Raw genomic sequence first — 21,812 nt, 5'->3', positions numbered from 1 at the left:
TTTTTCAGTGCCCCATAACCAAGAGGCACTCAACCCAGCTGGGGAGCAGGCAGGTTTCCATTGCTCAATTACCACTGAGAAAAGGGCTGAGCTTGATATTTACAGCCATCCAATTCCCCTTGCATTAATGCCAATTTGCAGCTGAGCCCCAAGCTTAAACCAAACAGTGTCACCTCAGCCCATCTGTGGCTGGCCAGGAGGTGACAGGACAGGATTGAGAGGCAGGAGGAGAATTTGCTCCTTGAATGGGTCACCTGGATGTGGGAACTGAGCCCATTACCCAGGGAAACCGGGCAGCTATGCCCATCTTCCCTGCACTCTTCCAGAGGCTGGCAGTGGTCTGGGGGATCTCCTGCTCCATCCAGGAGTGCCCCTGCCCAGAGCAGTTTGGTGCCATCCATCAGAGCCTGTTCCATGGGTCTGCCATGGGGCAGCTTCTGGCTCTTCACCCCCACCTCTTCCTCAATCCCAGACAGAGGACAGAGAGGAGAGACCTTTCTAGAGCCTGTCAGACGGGATCTGCTCTCCTTTCTCCCACCAACACTCCTAGCCAAGACTGACAAGGAGAGAGCAGAGACAGCTCAACCCCTAGACAGCACTGAGGCCAGCCAAGGCTTTGCCTCATGGAAAGAGAGAACTGAAAGCAGAGACCCAAGGGGGCCATTTCTCCCATTATTTTCTCTTTTATAAGGAGTGGAGCCTTGCTGCAGCTGTCAACACTCAGCAGAATCCAGACCATACTTATTTCTAACATTAAAAAAAATCCTCACTAACCTCTTTCAACCTTAAGAGAGGTTTGGAGAACATCTGGCAGAGACCACTCCAAGCCCTACAGGCACACTGGGGAGCTCTCCCTCCCTCCTCCCCAGGACCAGGACAGCCTGGTTGTGTCTCACACTCACACACCTCAGCCCTGTCTGAGCAGGGGCAGCTGCACCACCAGGACTCACATTTCCTGAGCTCCAGCTTTGCACCGTGGCAGCCACAGCTGGCAACAAGTGGCCAAAAGCCTCAGGTGCAGCAGGCAAGGATTTGGGAATAAGCTGTGCTGGCTGGAGCAAGGGCTGCATCCTTCCCCTGCACTCTTCCCCTTCCTGCCCAGGTGTTTTTCTCCCCCAGGGGGGCAAAGGCTTTGTGCTTCTGTTCCAGAAGGAATGGTGACCCACCAGGTGTGATCAAGCACAGCCCCCACCCCAGCAGAAGTATTTGCCAAAAGGATTTACTGTCCTCTCCTCCCCCAGTGAGCACTCTAATTTTTAAGGCTGAAGTCACCAAAAGCAGGAAGTTGCATCACTCAGTGAAGGTCACATTCCTTCCCCTTTTAGTCCAGATTTAGCACCAGCTGGAAGCCACAAGACTCAAGTGAATTGTAGGCAGCACAACCACAGCTTCTGCAGGGATGCAGGTTAGAACAGAAGTGGGTTTTTTGCTTAAATAACCAAATCTATTACATGCCTGTACTCTCCTGGCTGAAGTCCTCCAGCTCCTCCTGGAACAGGCAAGGAATATTTTCAATATACTCCAAAATCAAGGAGTACCAAAATTCAAGCTTGTGAACTACACAACAAGCAGCCTCTGAGGACCCACTCGCATTTTTGGGATGTTTCTTACATCTGCTGCTTCACATGGGAACATGTTGGTGCACAGGAAAGCTGGAGGAGTGACAGGGCTAAAAGTGAACACTAAACCTGTCTCAGTTTTGATAAGACACCTCAGGACTAACCACCCACTCTGCAGCAGCCCCAGTTTCCCAAATCAAAGAAGGGGATTGTCCAGCTTCAGAAGAGGTGAGCATCCAAACGTGAGAGCCCCCATTCGCCCTGGGGTGCTCGTGGGAAGTGAGATGGAGGCAGAGGGGAGTGGACTCATTAATCTGTTATGAGGAGGGAAGGGGAGAGAGGTGGGGAGGGAGGTGGGACAGGCAACCAACTGCAGCTCAAAACAAGCCCTCCCCTGGAAAACAACCCAAAAGCAAAATAACCCAAGACACGAGCGGGTGTTATCAGTGGTACCACTACCTCTAAGCAGCAGCGTGTCCTTACCAAAAAGATTTGCAAGAATGTTTGTGGCCGAGCACCTAAGGTAGCTGCTACAGAGATGTGAGATCAGAGGTCAGCTCAATCCTGCAACATAAAGGGTGGCAAACCCGGGTCACAGCAGGTCAGCAGCACGGTCAGGGCTGATGGAGAGGGGGAGAGGGGTGGAAGGGCAAGGAGAAGGATGCAGGAGAAGGCTCAGCTGGCCCAGCTTACCTGGCAGCAGCCCTGCCCCCTTGCACCACCTGCGAGGCCTGCAATGAAAAGCTGCTGATGCCGCAGTGAAGATTTGAAGGGGGGGGAAAAGTAAGCCAGCAACAAAGCAAGACAAAAAAAAAAAAAATTCACCAAGCTGCCTTCGAGAAATGAACAACACAAATACGGAAGAGAAGAAAATAAAGGAGCAGTAGGAAAAACACGTCTGCCAGTGGCCCTCAGTGGGGAAGTCTGCTCAGAGCCCCCCAGGGACACCAAGCCCATCAGTTCTGGGTGCACTGTCCTGCCCTGGGGCTGCTCCAAACAGACAAGAGCAGCGGTGCCGTGTGCCCAGACAGGTCCATCACCCCCTGGAGCCTGTTCTACATCCTGAGTACAAAACCCCCATCCCACTGCTGTCCTTAGGCCATGTCCCCTCCGTGTCCCCAGGTGACAACAAGGGCATTTATTGCCACACAGGAACCAGCCCAAGGTCCTGCAGGAACTCCTGGCCATGAAAACCTGAGCAGAGATTGCTCAGCTGGTTTGGATGCAGCTGCTGGTGCAAAGGGTTTGAATTTGCCAGCTGCAGGTAGGTTTTTGCATGGGTATTTAGCAGGATCCTAAAAGCAAATCCCATCAATGGGACAACAATCCCTGACATTCACTTGGCTCATCCCCCCACCACCATCCCCAAATGAAAAATACAGACACTCACAGCCCTGCTCAGCAGTTTACAGGGTGGGGGCTTCAGGCACAAGAGACACATGGAAAAGAAGAAAGCAAACATTTTTTTCCTGATGCCACCAATGCAGAATCCATGCCAGAGGAAACCAGAGCTCATTTCTGTTGCTGAGCCCAGAGCAGGGCAGGTCTCTGGATTTACTGCCTGCCACAGTGCCCTGCTCACCTCACACAAATGAACCTCAGCCAGCCCAGCTGGTGGCATCACAAAGATGCTGCCCAAGAGCCTCGAGGCAAGGTTTGCCAGCAGGAGATGTTGGGGGAGAGCTGTGACCCCTCCATCCCTGCCTTCCTTGCTGTGCTCAAGTTTCTGCGTGGTTCTTTACACCAGGCCAGCTGTGGTGGTACTTAGACCACAATTTGACAAGCAAGGGGTGACAAATGCCCCTAAACCACTCTCTGCAAACCTCTGGCTGTGGGTCCCACAGCCCTTGGGACAGCAGTGGAGAGAATCCCATCTCCCAGGCTTGAATCAGTTCCTTGGAGCCCACCCTCAGGGAGGGGTGTGAGCTGTAAGGGAGCAGCCTGCCACAGAGCCCTCAGCTCTGGGGTTATTCCTTCTGTAGGCTGGGGAATCTCGAGCCAGAAGGCTTGTTCTGAGTGACAGGACAGGTTTCACCTTTCTTCACGCAGGGCTCAGAGGGATACTTCAGCAAAACGTGCAAGATGGACAAATCTTCATCTCTACCAGGCCCACGACTTGGTAAATCCCCACCACATCCAGCTGAGGAGACAGCCCTGGGGAGGGACACTTGCAGTGTCAGCCTCAGCTCAGTGAGCTCTAGCACCTTGTGCTCCCTCACCTGGCCCCAGTGTTTCTGAGCTGTGCCCCTGCCCTTGGTTGGGATGCCATCCACAGGGCCAAGGGAGGGGAAGTAACCAAAGATCAGGTCTGAGGAGATACCTGTCAGCACAGAACTAATGGGATCAGGGAAAATACACCAGCTGGGAAATTTGGTCTAAGCACCCAGAGGAACTCCAAAGGTATTTATGGCCACAGTACCATCTCCTAAATCAGTGTGACTTTGTTCTCCTATCTTCCTGGGTGGGAGAGGTCTGGAACTCCAGAGCAGTGAGACGCTGAGGGCAGTGTGGGGAGAGAGGTCTGAGCACACCCAGCTTGCTCCAAGGGCACGTCAGCCAGGTGGGCTTGGGCAAGAAGAGAAAAGAAGCCAAACTTACCTTTGTTCTTCCTCTAGCTCTTCTTTGGACATCATTGACTTGTACTGGTTTCCCCTTAGCTTTCCAGGACTGTATTTAAAAGAAAACGTCTCATCTGCAGCTGGAGAGGGGAGACAAAAAAAGAGCAAGAAATCTGTGAACCTGAGACCTCCCGAGAGCCACCACCCACAGCAGTGGGGTGGTTCCTTTGGGTGCTCTCCTGCACCCCACAAGCTCTGGCCAGCCCAGCACACCTCCTGAGTCAGCTCCAACCTGCAGGAAGGCTGGGCACTGTCAGGGAGGCAGTGTGGACCCCAGGGCAGAGCCCAGGTGCTGCTGGCCAGAGGATGGCAGGAGCTCAGCCACAGCCAGCAGCCTGCTGGAAGCACATCCAAGGAAACCCTCCAGCCCAGGAACCATATGCCATTGTTCTCCCTGGATTCAAAGCCTTGCAGGCCCATCTTGGCTTATCAAGACATGCTAATCCTGCCCTGATTAACTCGCAGCATTTTCCTTCTCCTCTCCAGACTTGCATTCCTCCCTCTCCTCATCCAGGGGCCCTTTCCCCAGCTGGGGGCTCAGGGATGGTGCCACAAGCAGAGCTGTCCCAGCTCTCCTGCAGCTCTCGACAAAGCTTGTGAAGAGAAGATGCCCCATGGCAAATCCCAGGGCTGCAGACAGCAGCGAGCCAAGGCAGCCCCAGGAGCACCAACACAGCCAGGTCCAAGCCCCTCTGTCCCCAGCCCTGAGGAGGAAGCCAAGGTCTCCTGCTCCTGGGTGCTCTCCCACCCATCTCTCCAGCCTCAGCCCCGTGCTAATTAGAGCACCAAAGCTCAGACTCTGAGCCAAAGCCGATCCTTTTCCAATCGGATTTTGCTTTTAAAAACCTCTCCCGTGCTTTATCTTCCTACAGATAGGAGAAAACAACAGGAGGGGAGGTCAGTCCCAGGAGGAGCTGCTGCTGTGGGGATGTGTTATCTGTGGGCTGCTTATCTGAGAGCTTTTATCTGCCAAGGACTGCAGGACTTGGCTGCCTCACGCCCAAGCACCCAGCAGTTCCCACATCCCCAGAAACATCCGCTGCTTCCCCGACCCTCCGAGCCCTGGGGATGCTTCCAAGGGCTGCACAACAGGAAGGTTTTACTTCATCATCTGCAAGGCCCTGAAGGATTGCACATTATCCCCAAACCAGGATCAGGACCCCTAAATGGGGTGAAACTCCCCTGGCAGGAGAGAAAACCCCAACTTGTACAGAACACATGGATGCATCCTCTGCTCCCAGGAACACAGGAAGCCCCTTCCCACACTCTCCACTGCAATTGTGGCCATATTCATGATTGTCTCTCCTCCTCCAAATGAGAAATCCCTCACAGCCCCTCCCCTCCCTTCCTCACACGCAGCTTCCCTCTGTTTTCCAATCAATACTTGCCTTAAGGATTTTTATCCCTGTGTCCAGTACCTTGATTTTGGGGTTTCTTCAACCCCAAGCTCGTGCCCACTTTCAGCTGCTGCCAGACCTTGGGGACCTCCTTGTAAATGTGTATTGTAGGTGGGGAAATCAGAGATCTCAGGAACAAGCAGTGCAAGTTTTCAGTGGACTGAAGCACAATAACTTTTACTAATTTCCATGCCAAAAATATTTATAGTAATAAATATACTACTATAAATATTATATATTTATAGTAATATATTTATTTAAATAAATACTATATATTTACAATATATAGTAAATGTAATTTACTAATAAGATTTGGTGAGTTACTGTTAACAAGAGCCAAAGAAACAAAACAAAAACCTAAGCCACTGAAATATACTTTCTAGAAGAACCTCTTTAAATATTCTCCCCCAAATTTGCCCTAAACCAGGACACCATGCCTGGAGCAACAGGAGTGGGATGGGAATTTCCCAGAGACCTCCCCCCTGCTAATTCCCACATTTCCTCACTTCTTTACATCTCCAGGTTCCTGATCTTGGGGAGCATCCTTGGGAAGACCTGGTGGATTACTGCTCAGTTACTGATCTGGAGTGTTTCTCTAATCCCTAAATGCCATTGGGGCTCCCAGGGGATGCAAAATCTTTATCCAGCTTTGTTAAAAATGTCTGAACACAAGCAGCTCAAGGCTCTGGTGTGCAGCCCCAAACATTCAGCTTGGCCATATTCCACTTCCCTCGGTGGGAAACCCTCCCCATGGGCAAACAAACAAACAATCCTGGCTAGCTGGAAACAAGCAGCAATGCTGCAGCTTAGCAGCACTTTGGGTGACCATAAAAGTGCATGGAAAGAAAATTCAGCTGGCTGCTGCTTTGGGAGATATTAGGAGAAAGGAAAAAAAAAAGGGTGTAACATCCTGTTCCTTATGCTAGTGCAGAGCAGGAGCTATTCATTACCTTTGTAAAGCTCGACTGATTTCAAGGACAATTAAGATTGTTTCCCTCACGTGGTTTTCTGCCAAATCAAGTGAGATTTGGGATTTAGACTGGCCCAAAAAGAGCAGTTTAGTTGCCACTTCCCCAGCAAATAATAAGGGAGACGGGAGGCAAGGAAAGTCTCCATCTCTCTGCCCACATGTTGTGATTAAAAAAAGGAGACAGTGTGTGGCTTTGGAAACCTCTGGCTGGTTTTTGAGCTCAGGAACTTTGCAGATCAAAAACAAACTTCAGGAAACACACAGAAAAGGGGAGGCTGGGTTTTCATGTAGGCAGGGAAAACACTACAGGAATAGGAGGTGACCTACTTACTGAGAGCCTCCACGAGTTCGTATCAGAGAAAACATTTGTCTTTCATCTCTCTGCCCTCGCGTTGCCAGGCCTGTAACCCTGAGCTGGCAGGGAGAGAGCAGCCCCAGGAGAGCACCTCTCCCCTGAACATCTTGCTCTGGCATGATGCACACGTTATCCCTGCCAGCCCCTGCTCAAAGTGCAGGGAAGGCTTTGGTCACAGGGCAGCATCCCAGGCTGGTGACAGATGCCTGCACGATCCCCGTGCCCCAGGGGAATATTTGCTTGTGGGTTGAGTGGGGTCAGGACACACAGGAGACACTGGAGGAGGGAGCAGGGCTGGTCCCAGGGCACTGCTGGTGTTCCCAGCTGTCTCCTCATCAGCCCAGGCACCTCTTTGCCCAGCTCTGTCGGAACCCCGGCTTGGTTCAGGGGTTCTGTGTGGTGGTAAAGTCTCTCTTTTATCCTGTGCTTCTAAAGAAAACTCTGCAGCCTTTTGTTGTTCGTTCTCAAGGTAGTTATTGTCTTCTCTGGCTGCTGTGGTTTGCTCACAGCTCAGGCAGAGGCACACACACACCCTGACATCCTCTCTGACCCCGACTGCTTCTTCTCTCCCACCCAGGGCTGCTGCTGTCTTTTATATGGGACATTACGTGTGACATGTTCACAGTTTTTCCCCAATGCCTATTACCTATATTAAATGGTGCTTTTCTATCTTTTATATGGTACATTACGTGTTACATGTTTGCAGTTTTTCCCAATGCCTATTACCTATATTAAATGGTGTTTTTCTAACTTTTATATGGTACATTACGTGTTACATGTTTACAGTTTTTCCCAATGCCTATTACCTATATTAAATAGTGCTTTTCTATCTTTTATATGGTACATTACGTGTTACATGTTTACAGTTTTTCCCCAATGCCTGTTACCTATATTACAAAGTGCTTTTCTACTCTAAACCAATCTGTGAGTGCCAACATCACCAAGAACATGGAGGTGAGGAAGGAGAAAGAGGAGGAACAGGATTGGCCTACATTCCTCCATCTTAAAACCTCTGACCCCCATGTACAAAACCAAAACCCTCCTGTACAGGTGTTAAAACCCCCCTGTACAATACTAAAAAATTCTCCCCTCTACTTTGTAACTACTTCTACTATAATATCTAAACTTTTGTGACTGCTTGTTCCACTTTCAAAGTTGGTAAACCATTCCATGGCTCAAACCAAAAATCCCAGCTGTTTCTACCTGCCTGCCAGGGTCTCAAATGCTTCTGACCTGGGCCTGGAACCTCTAAAAATGGACATTTTGAGTTCCAACACAGCCCCTTTAGAAAATACTTCAGAAACAGCGGGAATAATTCAGGAGGGGAGCCCGGGGCTGCCTGCAGGAGGTGCTTAGGGAGGGCACAGGGCTAGCCAGGTCCCACAGCCGGGGCTGTCACCTTCCCCCATTCCATTTTTAAGGATGCCCACGGTGCCAGGGCAGCCCTGGAGCAGAGGTGGACCTGCAGCAGCAGACCCTGGCAGAGCAGCATTGCCGAGCATCCCTTTGGCAGGATACACCCATCAATCCTCAAAGCAGACCTCCCACAGCCCCCCACGGTGACATCCCCAGCCAGCAGTGCTGGCAGGAAGGGCAGCAGGGTGGGATGAGTGTATTTTGGGAGCCCCGTCTCCAAAGGAGCTTCCCCCGCCTTGCAGGAACGGCACCAGGATTAAAATTTGATTCTCTGTGGCATTAGGCATAATCCTCCCGAGCTGGGGGATTGCCACCTTCAAAGAGCCAGGCAGAAAGTGGGGCAGGGAAGGGGGAACACCCCAAGGCCTCCTGCTGCCCCAGCTGTCCCCAGCCACCCCAAGCCAGGATTTTGGGGCCATCCCAGCATCTCCAGGGCTACTCAGGAGACCAGAATGTCAGACACACATTCAGGCACCATCTGTTTCATTTTCTTAGGACTGCAGCAGTTGTCACCCCAATTAGTCATTTAATCATTTTCCAATCAACTAATTGGCTAATCAGTTAAACGTGGCCCTGACTAAAGCCCCTGGAGATTGTCCTGGATGCAGCAAGGAGCTTTTTGGAGCAGCTGCATCACAAAGCTACCCCATGGCAAACAGCCCAAGGGGCAGGGAATTTCTGGGGAAGGGGCAGGAATTTCCTGGAGGAGGGAGACCATCCTCAAGCACTCAGGGCTCCAGACCTGTTCATAATCTCCCTGCAGAGTTCTGGCTTGCTTGGCACTCACCATCCTCATCCTCTGGCTCTCTCACCACCAGCTTCTCGTTTTCCGAGTCCACCTCTTCCTCCTGGAGGAGTCAAAAAGAGAACAGCCATGAGGAGAAGGTGCAGTGCTGAGTAACCCACGTTTGGTTGGGGCAGGGCTGGGATGCAGAGCCTGGAACTCCAGTGACAGGGCTGGGCACCCCTTCCCTGCTTCTCCGAGGAACAGGACAAAATTATGCTCACTAATGAGTGAGGTTTGTTAGCCTGCTTTCCTCTCACTGCTCAGTCACAGTGATCTGGCCCACCCAAAGGCTGTGAAATGCAAGTTCCTCCCCAAAATCAGAGATATTAAGGTTTTTAAGAAGAGCCTTGTGCCTGAGCACCTCCCTGCCAGCTGCACCCCTGCCTCCCCTCCTGCCCAGGGACAGGGAGGGGACTGAGCCAAGAGCCACGGGCACTTCTGTGTGCCCCAGGCCAGGCTTGCAGGCTGTCCTGGCAGCAGGAAAAGGCAGATCCCCAGCCAAAGCCACCGTGCTGCCACACAGGAGCTGCTCTGAAGCACTGGGACATTCACCAGTCAGCCCCATGGGGGTTGTGCTGGGAGCCCTCCAGGAGCCATCCACAGCTGGTGTCTGGAGCACAGCAACAGCACATTTTGGGTTTTTTTTTTTTTTAAAGGTAAAGCAATTTTGGAAGTTTTGGGGCTCCCTTCTACACGATACAACAAACTTCATAAAGCCCAGATTCCTTGTCCTGTGAGAAACTCCAAGCAGGGAGACAGGGGAGCACCCCAGCTCTGGAGATTGGACAAGGACACATGGCAGAGCTCCTGCATGAGAGATTTCCTCCTGCACAGCCCCGTGCTCCAGCTGCAAACCCCTGTGAGCCAAGCCAGGGCTCACCAGCACCCCGGGATGTCTCCTGCAGCCTCCTGGCCCTGTGCACCCATGGGCTGGCAAAAGGGCAAAGCACCTGCAGAGAGGGGAGCAGCATGGGTGAGGGGCTGCCAGGACCCTCCTTATCAAGGGACACAAAATCTGGGGTGAAGGAGACCCAGGGGAATGACACAGACCCAAGAAGGACCATGCACAGTGCTGGCTGTGCAGTGCAGAGCTGTGGAGGAGCTGCTGGAGCACAGCCCTGACCAAAAACTGGGCTGGTTTGTCATGGGGGAGGAATGTGCATTATTCACAGCCACTTGGCTTCCTCTGGCCACTCTGTTCCCCAGAAGGAGATGCCACCAGGACCCCTGCCCGCTGCAGCCACGGCTATTTTGGGCCACACTTCCAAACATGGGCACTTCCCACTGGGCACCCGGGCATCCCCTGAGGGTGGCTGGGGAGGCACCCAAAGGAGCAGCCTCACAGGGAGGGGACACAGCTCTGGTGACTCAGGGCAGCAGTTCCCCATCACATCCATCTCCTCCTGTGAGCTGGGACATCCCCTGGGAGGGCCAGCCCTCAGGATCAGACACGAGGAGGGAGATTTCAGCATCTTCCTTGCCTGGGTATTAGGAGCTGAGCATTAAACAATGAGAGCAAGCAGGAAATTTAGGTGGCAAACCTCCAAGGAAGGAAAATAGATCTGCTCCAACACAGAGGAAGAGACACTTGACGGGAGCAGAGAGGGGACAGGCAGGGGTGCCAGGCTGGCAGGTGACAGCAGCGTGCCAGGAAGCCCTGCTCGTGGCAGCCAGGTTCTCTGCTTGGATGGCCTGGAGGCAGATCCAGCACCTCCATTCCCCTCAGACCCCACATCCCCATCCCTCTGCCCTCCTGGGGCTGCTCCCTCCCTCCTGCAGCCATCGTGGTCCAGCTGCCTCAGGGGGACCCACCTCACTGACCCCCATCCCTGGGGCATGGCAAACCCGGCCCTGGACCCCATTCCCATTCCTTTCTGCCCTAAATGGGCTCAGTCATGCAGAGGCCACCCACCCTCACCAGGGGAGAAGAGCAGGCAAGCTTTGCCCCCCACCCTGGCCACTGCCACCCTGGGACACTGCCCCAGCCGTGCAGGGACGCTGGCACGCTGTGGGCCGTGCCAGCCTCCCCGGGCTGGCTCTCCCTCCCACACACCTCTGCATGGCTGGGAAGTGCTTCGTGGCCACTCGTGTCCTCTGCTTGTCCTGCGTGCCCGAGGCTGGGTCCAGGCGAGGCACCCAATGGTGGGATCTGGAAACGGGAAAAGCTTTGAGCACAAACAGCCCTGAGCCCCCCCTGTGCTCAACCAACCCGCCCTGCCAGCTTCAGCATCATGGACAAGTCCTGGAGGTGGCCAATAGCCCACCTTGCCCCATGCCTGTGCCCTGTGCCAAGGCAGGAATTGCTGCTGGAGTGAGGAACCCCCCAGACCTCCAGAGCCCGGCCCTGCAGCCAGGGTTTGGAGCTCAGGAGCTGCTCCCCGTGGCAGCCCCAGCCCGTGGGGTGGGAGCAAGGAGCCATCAGCGAGGGGGCTGGCTCTGCCAGGGCCAGGCCGGGCTGGCAGGGCGTCCTGGCAGGGCTTGGGCTTGCCTGGGATGCTGAGGCAGCAGAAGGGAGAGGACAGGCTGGGTTTGTCAATGCTCTGCTAGCTCCCTGTTATGTGTAGTAGATATAATTAGCACCATTTCTAGTATGATACATGTGATATTGAATATTTGTTGGAGTATACACGTTTGTATTAGGATTCCTCCCACCCTCACAAGCGAGACCCGGTGTATATTGGAAACTGATTTACAAGTAAGAAGGTTCAGCTCGCCAGGAGATGAAGATGAGCCATGTCTGGAGAGATATGGGGACATCCAGGTTCTGATCATTGAGTGAACGACCTGGGATGGATCTCATGGAAATCCTCAGACAGATCCATGTGAATGCAGCGTTCCCAAATTCCCGTAAGGGATTCAACAAACTCCGGACACTGAATTGTTCTCCCACATCACCAAAAAAGAAAATCTTATTAACATATCGACTCTGAATAGAAGAAAAGACTGATTGCTGAAAACTTGGCCTCAGGTGGAATTTTCCCTATAAAAACTGCTTGTGCCAGGATGGAGGTGTGTGGGCATGGGGGAAAACCTCTGCTGAGTTCCACACCCAGAGCCGACCGCAGGCTCAGCTCTGTTCTTTCTTTGTGGCTGGCTAGATAGAATTTGATTGCAAAATAAATATTTTATTTTTTCATATTAATTTGGCTGGGCAAATTTTCATTTATAACATCCCCACCCCATCCTGCAGTCCTGGGGCTGGAGCTCCTCAGCCCTCTCAGCCCCACAGCAGCTGTGGATGGCCTCGACCCCCGTGCACAGCCAGTTTCCCTGTCCAAAATCTTCACAGAGGAAGGCTCCCCGCTGTGCCTGAGGGCTGTGGAGGAGGACGTGCGTGGGCAGGGACACCGTGGGCAGGGACACCGTGTCCCTTGGCCTCGAATGAAATACCAGCATCGGGCTGGGAGCAGCTCTGGGCTGGCTGGAAATGGCAGCAGGGACAAAGCCCCACCTGGAGCCTGGCTGTGCCCGCAGAGGAGGGAGAGTCCCCTCTGTGCCAGCAGCCCCGAATTTCAGAGCTCTCAGCCCTGCCGTGGCCACTGGGTGCTGCTGTCCCAGCATCCTGCAGCCAAAACTGGGCGGGAGAAGGAGTTGGTACAGCACTGGGAAGCTTGGACACCACAGAGGACACCAAGGCACCTCAGGTGCTGCTCTTCTGTAGGAATCACAGCCCAGGGAGAATGCAGGGAGAGATTTGGGAGAATTTCCTCACTCCTTCCTGGGAGTGAGGAAGGAACAAGGGGAGAAGAAAGGATCTGAGTGCTCTCTCCTAGAGCATCCCTCTGGCGCACACCTGCCATGAAAACCTCCCGGAGGGGAAAAAAAAAAAAAAGGAAAAAGGAAAGAAAAAAAAAAAAAAGCGAGAAGCAGCACTGCAGGGAGCCCTGCACGTCCTTATCCGGGAGCATCTGCAGGAGACTTGACACGGCCGCCCCGAGCAGCTGCGGCAAACAAAGATCTCATTGCCGAGCCAGGGCCGCGATGGGGGCAGCTGCCCCGGGGCCAGCAGGGCTGGGAACGGTCCCTGCCCTGCCCTGCTCCCCCTGAGCCAACCTGGGCACAATCCCTGATACCCCTGATCCAACCTGGGCACAATCCCTGATACCCCTGAGCCAACCTGGGCACAATCCCTGCTCCCCCTGAGCCAACCTGGGCACAATCCCTGATACCCCTGAGCCAACCTGGGCACAATCCCTGATACCCCTGATCCAACCTGGGCACAATCCCTGCTCCCCCTGAGCCAACCTGGGCACAATCCCTGCTCCCCCTGAGCCAACCTGGGCACAATCCCTGATACCCCTGATCCAACCTGGGCACAATCCCCTGCTACCCCTGAACCACACCGGGGCACAATCCCTGCTCCCCCTGAGCCAACCTGGGCACAGCTGCCCAGGTGGGCTCTGGAAAGCCCAGGGTTAAAATCCAGCAAGTCACCACCTTACAGAACAAGGCAGTGATCCATCTGATCCCGCTGCCTCAGCCCCAGCCTTTGTTGGATCATCACAAAGGTGCTGCTGCCCTTGAGCTCCACGGCCCCCAGCGAGACACCCACGTGTGGAGCTGACTCTGGCAGCGGGGTTTGGGGCAAAGCAGAGCCAGGACAAGACTTCAGGGACATCACTGACCATGGACAACCCTGAGTCTCCCAGGGGAGGGTGGTGCAGATACAGGAGCTTGGCATCGTGACCCCAAAATGCCCCTCAAGGCTCTGGCAGCACTGAACCCTCTCCCAGCCTATGGGAGATGGGAGCCAGGCTTCCCACTGCAGCATCATCTGGTTTTCAGCTCATTTCTGGCTATTTCCTCCCCACTTCCTCTATCCCCGCTGCAAACCCCTCTGAACAACAGGCTTCTTTCTCAGAAAGGACAAGAGGAGACTTTGGGGGTGGTGTGTCCCTCACCCTTTCTTCAGGGACAGCCCTGACCCTTATGGGCAGGTTGGGGGTGAAGAAGTGCCCTGCTCCAGCTTCAGGAAAAGGGAAGATCCCAGGCTGCAAAGCAAGAGGAGAAAATTATCTTGGATTAAACTCCTGGGCCCTGGGTGTTGCCATTTATGGCTGCACTTTCTGCTCCAAGCCTGATGCAAGACATTGCAAGAGGGAAAGAAAGCAGACAGGAGAGAGCCAGCCAGAAAGAGAAAAGCCAGGAGAAAAGGGGAAGGAAGAAACCTCTAAAAAAAAAAGACTAAATAATAATAATAATGTTGGGCAGAGTTTAGCAGAACAAAAGCAGCTGCTGTGTCAGCAGCTCCCCTTCACCCAGCACTGGGGCTCTCCATCCTCCCGCTGGCCACAGGAGCAGCAGCAGGTCAAGAGCAGTTTTCCAGCCCTGCTGATGGTCCTGCCAGCTCTGGGGTGCCTGGAGAGGGTGTCCCTCATGTGGAGATGGCATTTTGCAGGTCCGAGCCCCCCAAAGCATGGGAGCATCTGCTCCTGTCACTTCCCCTGTCACTGCTACGGGCAAGGACAAGCCACGGAGTGGGCAGAGCATTTCTGAAACTCTGGGACCATCCAGAGTCCTCGTGGGCTGTGCTCCAGCAGTGCCCTGGCTCTGGCACAGCTCCAGGGCTTTACCCAGCCCACAGCTCCCAGGGCAGCTGCCCAACCTCCTCATCCTGGGTAGGGAACCCAGCGCAGCCCCCAGTGCCACCCTGCCCCTCACCACGGCCCAGCAGCAGCCCCGTGGAGGGATTCAGGGCGGGCACACAGGGCTCAAAGGCTCCTGGGGGTGACACATGTCCTGTCTCACTTCCCAGTTTCCAGCACTGCAAGAGATGATGAATTTGTCCCTGGCACTGGGCACATCTGAGCAGTCAGGGATCTGGCTGGGGAGCCCTGCATTCCCTGGCAGTGCTGCTGTGATGGGGGTAGCACATCACCACATCCCTCCCCAGTGCCCTGGGGGACACTGGAGCTCCTGTCCCAGCCCGCTGGCACTGCAGACACAGCCTGAACAGCTGCCAATTACAGCCAGACTTAATTAGACACCCTCTGCCCTGCAGCACAGGAAGGGCAGGCAGGAGGCATTAGGGGGGGGGAATGACGACTTTTTAAATGTAAAGAGGGCTCCTGGTGGGAGCTGGGTGGTTTGTGCTGCCCGGGGTGTCCAGAGGCACTGGGAGCCCCCAGGGAGGCACAGCCTGGGGTGGGAGGCAAAGGGAAAATGCACCAGGAGCTTGGCAGAAGAGACAGAGAAACCTTTGTGCCTCTGCTGTCCAGGTGACAGCCCCCAGGCTGCCCTGCTCAGGTTTTTGTGTCCCCTCTCCCCACTGTCACCCACTTGCCCCTGCTCTGTTTGGAGCCCTCAGCTGCAATTAACCCTTGGCAAACCAGCCAGGCTGCCGTGGCCTGGCACTGCCCGCTCACCCTCCCCATCTCCAGAACATTTTGGGCAGGATGGGACCCCAGAGGTGACTCTGGTCCAACACTGAAAGCCCTGCCCAGTCCCTGCCACCTGCCACTTCCAGCTCATTAGAGCTGAAGTTTCTCATAAGAACCACGCTCCACAGCCCCAGCGTCGCTGCTGTTCCCACCCAGTCCCCACCCAGCAGCTTTTCATTACGGGATTGCTTTGACAGCACTGCCCGATCCATTAACGAGCTGGGGATGGGGATGAGAACAGACAACGACAGACTAATTAAGGTTTTTTTTTCAGTGATGGGAGCCAGCAGAGACAAGGGGAAACACTACCAGCAGCTAAGGGAAACAAGGACTACTGGGCTCCTTTCCCTGCTCTGCCACTGGTTCATTTTGTAGCCTTGAGCATGATGCTGCAATGAACTGGTCACTGCACAGAGGGGCAGGGGGGCCGTCAATTTTAGCGATTTGATCAGCCTTGCAGGAGATGGAAGCAGGAGGGAGGCTGAGACACGCAGCTGCCCCAGCAGACCCCAGTTTGCAGAGGCAGGGAGCAGGGAAGGAGGAGGCAGCGCTCCAGCCCGTCATTAACACATCCATCAGCATTTTGGTCGAGTGGTTAATGGCTGTGGGCAATGCCAGCCAGCCTGGCACAGTGCAAGCTAAGAAAACAGGGAGAAAAGAAAATAAATAAGGGAAGAAAATAAGTAAGGGAAGAAAATAAATAAGGGAAGAAAGCTCTCTGAGTGGCGAGCACAGCCCTCTCTCTGCCTGCTGATGCACTGAGCCTGCAGGAGCCAGCAGCCGGGCAGGCTCTGCGAGCCTCCTCTGCTGAGTCACATCGGGGACCGCAGCCCTGGGCCGAGCCAAGACAGGCTGAAAGGGAACGATTCCATCAGCAGCCGCCTGCAAAGCACTCCCTGCCCTGCCCAGAGCCGTGCCATCCCTGCCTGTGACATCTCCTGGGCTTGGGTCCGAGTGGTGCCGGAGGAGGGGCGGGATGAAGCAGCTTGGAGGATGTTCATTGGGAGCAAAAGCAGAACCCAGGGAGATTGTGCAGAGCTGTGGATGGTCTCTCCCACTCTGCCCACAGCACCAACCCTCGGATCAGCAGACTGGGCAGTGCCACACGTGTGTGGTGCCTGCTGGAAGTGCACGTAGTCTCTCCCAGTCCCTCGGCTGTGCCACCCGGCCCCGGCGCTGCTGGCAGCTCCGGAGCACTCAGCAGCCAGAAACATCAAACATCGCTCCCCTCCCACTGCTCCCCACCCGGGCCACACGTGCCTGGTCCCTGACCTTCCCAAGGGGATGCTGCTCAGGCCTAGGGTGACTTTTCCAGGAGGAAAAGCTGACCAGAACCCTGTGCTGCTCCTTTGCTGTAAGAGGAGCTGAGGGGGCAGTGAGGAGCCCCAGTCCTACAGAGCACAGCCAGGCTTCTGGAGGACACAGAACTCCCCATTTCTTGAGTAAGAACTCATTCCAGGCACACAAAACCCTGTCACTGCACCTGTGGCGAGCAGGGATAAAGGAGCTGAGCCCGTCTCTGAGGACAACAAGCATTGCAGCAGTGCCTGTTCAAAGAAATCAGGGCTCAAGAGCAGCCAGAGGGGAGGAAAACATTCCCAAGAGGTGAGCTAGCAGCAGAGGAGCTGCAGGCTCTGGCAGGATCCATCTGTCCCAATGGGTGAAGCTCCAGCCAAGTGGCCAACTTTGGTGCTGAGCTGGCCCAGCCAGGACCCAGCTGGCTCATGGTGTCCCAGGAGCTCTCCAGAGATCCTGGTACCTACAGACACTGATAAATCACAGGACAGAGAAACAGATGTGGTTTCCAGGATGCTGTGTCAAGCATGAGAGCTGTATCCATGGGCAAAGGGCACTGGCAAGGCGAGAGCAGAGCTACGAGGCTCAAAACCCCCCAAGGGAGGTGTGAGGAGCACAGGGAGGCACAGCCACATGCCAGCCCCGAGAGCAGGTCAGCCGTGGGTGTCGCAGAGCATCCCAGCACAGAGCAGGCTGTGCAAGCCCCCGGGACCTGCCCAAGGCTATCCGGTGAGTCACAGGAGATGCTTTCCAAGGCGAGGGCTGAGTACGCACTGCCCGGCAGCCTGGAAACAGTTGCTGAGGATTACAAATGCTGCTAATAATAGCCAGGAGGCGACTGGGCCCCAGCCCCGTGCCCCGGCACACGGCGATGCTCCCGCATTCCCGGGCCACCGCTGTGCTCCCTTCCCGGCCTTTGGACAAGGGGCCACATGCGAGAACGCCACCAAGGCAGGGCGTTTGTGCACCTCAGGTTGTCACCGAGTCCCATCCAGGCTGGGCAGAGCAGAACAAGATCTTCCCATGGACACTGGGTCACTCTTTTATTTTTAAACAAGATCCGGTGGAGGAGGAGGATTTACCGGGCATCACTGCCGCCCCCAGCCCCGCCAGTTCAGCCAGGGGTCAGAGCTTGGGGCCAGCATCCAGCTGGGGCTGGGGAGGAGTGGGGCGGTCCTGGGGCAGGCAGGGACAGCGCACGGAACCCGCGCTGCCACGGGGACAGTGTCTGTAACCCGCAGAGAAGGGATGCGACGGGAAGAACAAACATAAGCACATACCCCAGCACCTGGATAAGCTCGTGGGGAAAGGAAAAGACTGCCAGGGGTTAGCTGTGCACACAGGAGAGGCTCACACTGACACACGCTTCTCTTCCCTTGAATCTTCACTTTCTTAGATTATTTTTTAGGAGCATTCTTTAGGGGACGGGGGAGGGAAGGAGCCAGTAACACCCCCCCAAACTGCTGCCTCCTCCGGGGACAACGGGCTTGTTCCCATCCGAAGACAAAACACGGGGTTTGCCGGGACCTCTCTTATTTTAGGGGAAAACCCCGAGCGCTGCTCTCTCCCTGCCACCCGCGGAGACGGAGGGATGGAGAAGTGACACCAGGGGGGTTTTGGGGGACCCGGGCTGTGGAGCTGGCCTTACCTTGCTCTCCGCATCCTCCCGGTGCCCGGGCTGCCGGGGCTCCGCGGGCGGCTGCCGGGGCTGCTCGGGCGATGGCCGGGGCTGCTCGGGCGATGGCCGGGGCTGCTCGGGCGATGGCCGGGGCTGCTCGGGCGATGGCCGGGGCTGCTCGGACGATGGCCGGGGCTGCTCGGGCGATGGCCGGGGCTGCTCGGGCGATGGCCGGGGCTCCGCGGGCGGCTGCCTGGGGATGCTCTCGGCCGCCGCGGGGCTGGGCTCGGCCGCGGGGCCCGGCTCCGCCGCCGCCTCCCGCTGCTCGGCGACCGCTTCCTTCCCCTCGTTGCCCGCTCCGACCTCCTCCACCGGCACCCGGCTCCCCTCGTCCTCCGGCCCCTTGGCCGCGGCCGGTGCCGCTTCTCCCCCGGGGCCGCCCTCCCGAGCCGGCTCCGCCGCCCGCTGGCCGCCGCCTCCCCGCAGCCTCAGGAAGACGGAGGCGAGGACGAGGGCCAGCACGGTGAAGAGCAGCGGGACGGCCAGTCCCGGGTACCAGTCCACGGGCAGGTCCATCGCGCCCCGCCGCCGGAGCCCGCCCGACCCGACTGCGCGGCCGCGGGGGTGCGCGGGCGGCGCTCGGCCGGCGGCGGGGCTGGGCCGGCTCTCGGCCGGCTTTACCGGCGTCATCCCCGGCCCTGCCCACCGCCCCGGCCCCCCGGCCCCCCCGGGCCCGGCGCCCACCTCCCGCTCCGAGCCGGCAGCCGCAGCCCGGCCCCGCTCCCCGCCCGCATCCACCCGCGGCCAGGGCTGGGATTTGGGAAGGGGCGCCGGGAGAGGAAGGTTTGGGCTGCTTGATGCGAGAGTCCAGCTTGGGACAAGGGGATCTTTCATTAGACGCTGCTTTATAGCCACAAAGTCATTCCCAAACTGCTCGGCAGTGGCTTGCATCGTCAAATCCTAGAATCATTTATATTGGAAAAGACGTCAAAGATGATAACCCCCTTCAGTGAAGAAATTGTTCCTATACCCAATGTAAACCTCCCCTGGCACAACTTGAGGACATTTCCTCTTGTCTGTCACTCGTTAACGGATCCGTTGGGAACAATGGGGAGGTGTCAGTCTCCCGGGATGCTCCCTGCGCAGGCACCCAGGGCTTGGTGAGCTCTGACACGCTGGGGTGTCGCTGGCCTCTGTGTTTAACAGTGTTTAATGAGCATTTGCACCTTGTTAGCCCTTGGCTGGGGAGCGGAGGGGCTGGCAGGACCAGGAAGGCTGTCCTGACTCCCCTGGGTGAGCAGCATCTGGCAGCACATCCATGCCAAGCTCCAGAGCATCACTCCACCTTCCCCAGGAGCTGCAGGGGATATCAGTGCCATAAACTGCTGTGATACCCCCAGGTAAAATTGGTGCTGAGAGCAGCTGGACTGCCAGAGACTCTCCCCAAACATTTTGCTGCCATGAGGTCTGAAAAACAGGAGGTTCAAAAACCAGGATGTGTCCAAAAGCCATCACAAACTGGCAAGCAGAGTAGCCAAGGAGTTGTCAGGTTCCTCTAGACTCTGCCACTGAGGATTTCCTGCCTCTCAAGACTGCTGGGAGGATTAGCCAACCTTTTACAAAGCAGGCTGAAATTAGAAGGCCTAAACTATTGCTGCCAGGGTGAAACCAGCATGGAGCGGGATGCATGTGAGGGGAACAGACATGGAATTCACCCCAGAAAGTTTCTTCCAAGGAAAAGGCCCTGGAGATACCACCCGGAGCAGAGTTTTTTTATTGACTGACCAAAGACAAAACTCAAACAAAGACGAGATTAAATCCCCGGGTGGGAGGAAGGAAGTGAAGCCGTGATCCTCCCTGCATTTGTCTTTATTGGTAATCCTATCAGGCAGGCAATCGTTAGCCTATGGATAATTGTATTCTTAGCAACAACCAACCACAGTACTTACCTCCCCTTCTCCAGTAGAGCCTTGCATTTCCTGGGTCTCAATCGTCAGAGCTGCTCTAGAGCTCAGCCAAATCACCCGGAGATTGGCAGCATCACAGAGCTGTCTGTTCAGCAGCTTTTTTGATGTGTATTTGGTCCCTTCTTCCACCTCCTTGCCCTAATCCCAGTTGCCATGAAGGCATCATCCCCAGTCCAGTGCATCACTTGCTTTCAGAGGCTTCCTCTGAGCCCTGGAAATTGTTCGTGGCCAGAGACAGAACCAGGGTGGGGAAGTTCCAGGGTCTGTGTCCTTGCTCCTGTGCTCATGTGAACTGTCAGTTTTGGGCACAAAAAGGAGTTCTGGGTGAGACTGAGAGAAACTGGGCACTGGGAGCTGCTAATAGGGTGACATGGGGTGTTTAGATTATACATTTCCAGCTGTCACAGTGCCCTTGATTGCTGCCAACACCCAAGACACCTCCTGCTCTTTCTCCCTGGCAGTAGAAATTTTCCACAGCTCTTGGCTGGAAGTGTGTTGGAGGGTGTTTGCCCACTCAGGAATGCAGCAGCATGTGGCTTGCATTAACCCAGCAGAGAGACAGAGCACTTCAGCCAGCACCCTCTGGAGCAGCATTTATCACTGCCTTAAAATAAGGGAAGCTGGTCCTGACAGCTTCTCCAGAGGATGGAATCCCTGATAAGGGAATCAACAGGAGCATCAGAGGTGCTCAGTAGCAGCAGCTCCTGGCTCTGGACCTGCAGCAATTCCCTCTCAGGTTGCTGGAACCCGCAGCACTCACAGCTGTGAGAGCAGCTGGGTTTGGATGTCTGTGAAAAACAACACTCCTGGTCTTGAGAGCAACGGGCAGGAGCAGCAAGGACGTGTCTGCCAGAAGAGCTGCTCTGAGCCAAAGTTATGCAGTAACGAGGTGACAGGATCAGCAACAGAGCTCAGCTCCTCATGGCCACACTTGGGGTGAGAGCTCCTGCAGAATGCCATCTGATGGGGATGATCCCCCAGGCAGAATTCGGTCCCGTGTGATGCCAACTTGTCCCCTCCAGAGGGAACTGATGGAGTACACTCAGCATGGTCCCTGGCCAGAGCTCCTGCTGTGAGGCACAGAGGTATCTCTGGGGCTCTCCTACCAACTTACAAGGCACGATTGATGCCTCCAGCCCCATCATGCACGCTGCGGGGCGGGAGGGGATGGATTCACACACCGGCCCAGGCAGGCAGGCTCCCAGCCAGGAACCTCCGCCCTGGGGCTGCCCTCCAGCCCCCGGAGAGACGAGCTCAGAGTCTGCTGGCAGAGGGGGCTCGGGGAAGGGTCCCTGGGCACGGCACCCCCGGCCCAGCCCCAGCCCAGGCTCGGGCTGAGCCCGGGGCAGCGGCAGCAGCGCGCTGCCCTCTCTCGGGAGGAGAACCGCCCTGCAGCGCCCGGGAGAGCCGGGGATGGCTGGGGACAGTCCCGGGGATGGCTGGGGACAG

The 21,812-nt window shown here is 55.7% G+C and overlaps 1 protein-coding gene across 6 annotated transcripts in view; it reads right to left on the bottom strand.

The window, feature by feature from the left end:
- Positions 1-19,053, bottom strand: part of MXRA7 (matrix remodeling associated 7) — a 39,524-nt gene extending 20,471 nt beyond the window's left edge. The window contains exons 1-6 of one of the 6 annotated variants that reach the window (XR_014949388.1): positions 18,427-19,051; positions 11,156-11,251; positions 9,103-9,163; positions 4,158-4,257; positions 2,253-2,290; positions 2,043-2,123 (exon numbers count right to left, since the gene is read on the bottom strand). Coding sequence is in view for 5 of the 6 variants with exons in the window: in XM_085556963.1 (XP_085413089.1) it covers positions 2,152-2,290; positions 4,158-4,257; positions 9,103-9,163; positions 11,156-11,251; positions 18,427-18,972 (942 nt within the window). In the remaining variant the exon portion in view is untranslated. The other 5 variants (XM_085556966.1, XM_085556963.1, XM_085556964.1 and 2 more) reach the window with 5 other exon arrangements.
- Between the last annotated feature and the right edge of the window lie 2,759 nt (positions 19,054-21,812).

Source organism: Lonchura striata, chromosome 18 (genome assembly GCF_050655825.1).
Source record: "Lonchura striata isolate lonStrDom1 chromosome 18, ASM5065582v1, whole genome shotgun sequence".
Lineage (NCBI taxonomy): Eukaryota > Metazoa > Chordata > Aves > Passeriformes > Estrildidae > Lonchura > Lonchura striata.
Note: the sequence above shows the minus strand (reverse complement) of the source record. Positions and strands in the feature narration are given on the sequence as shown.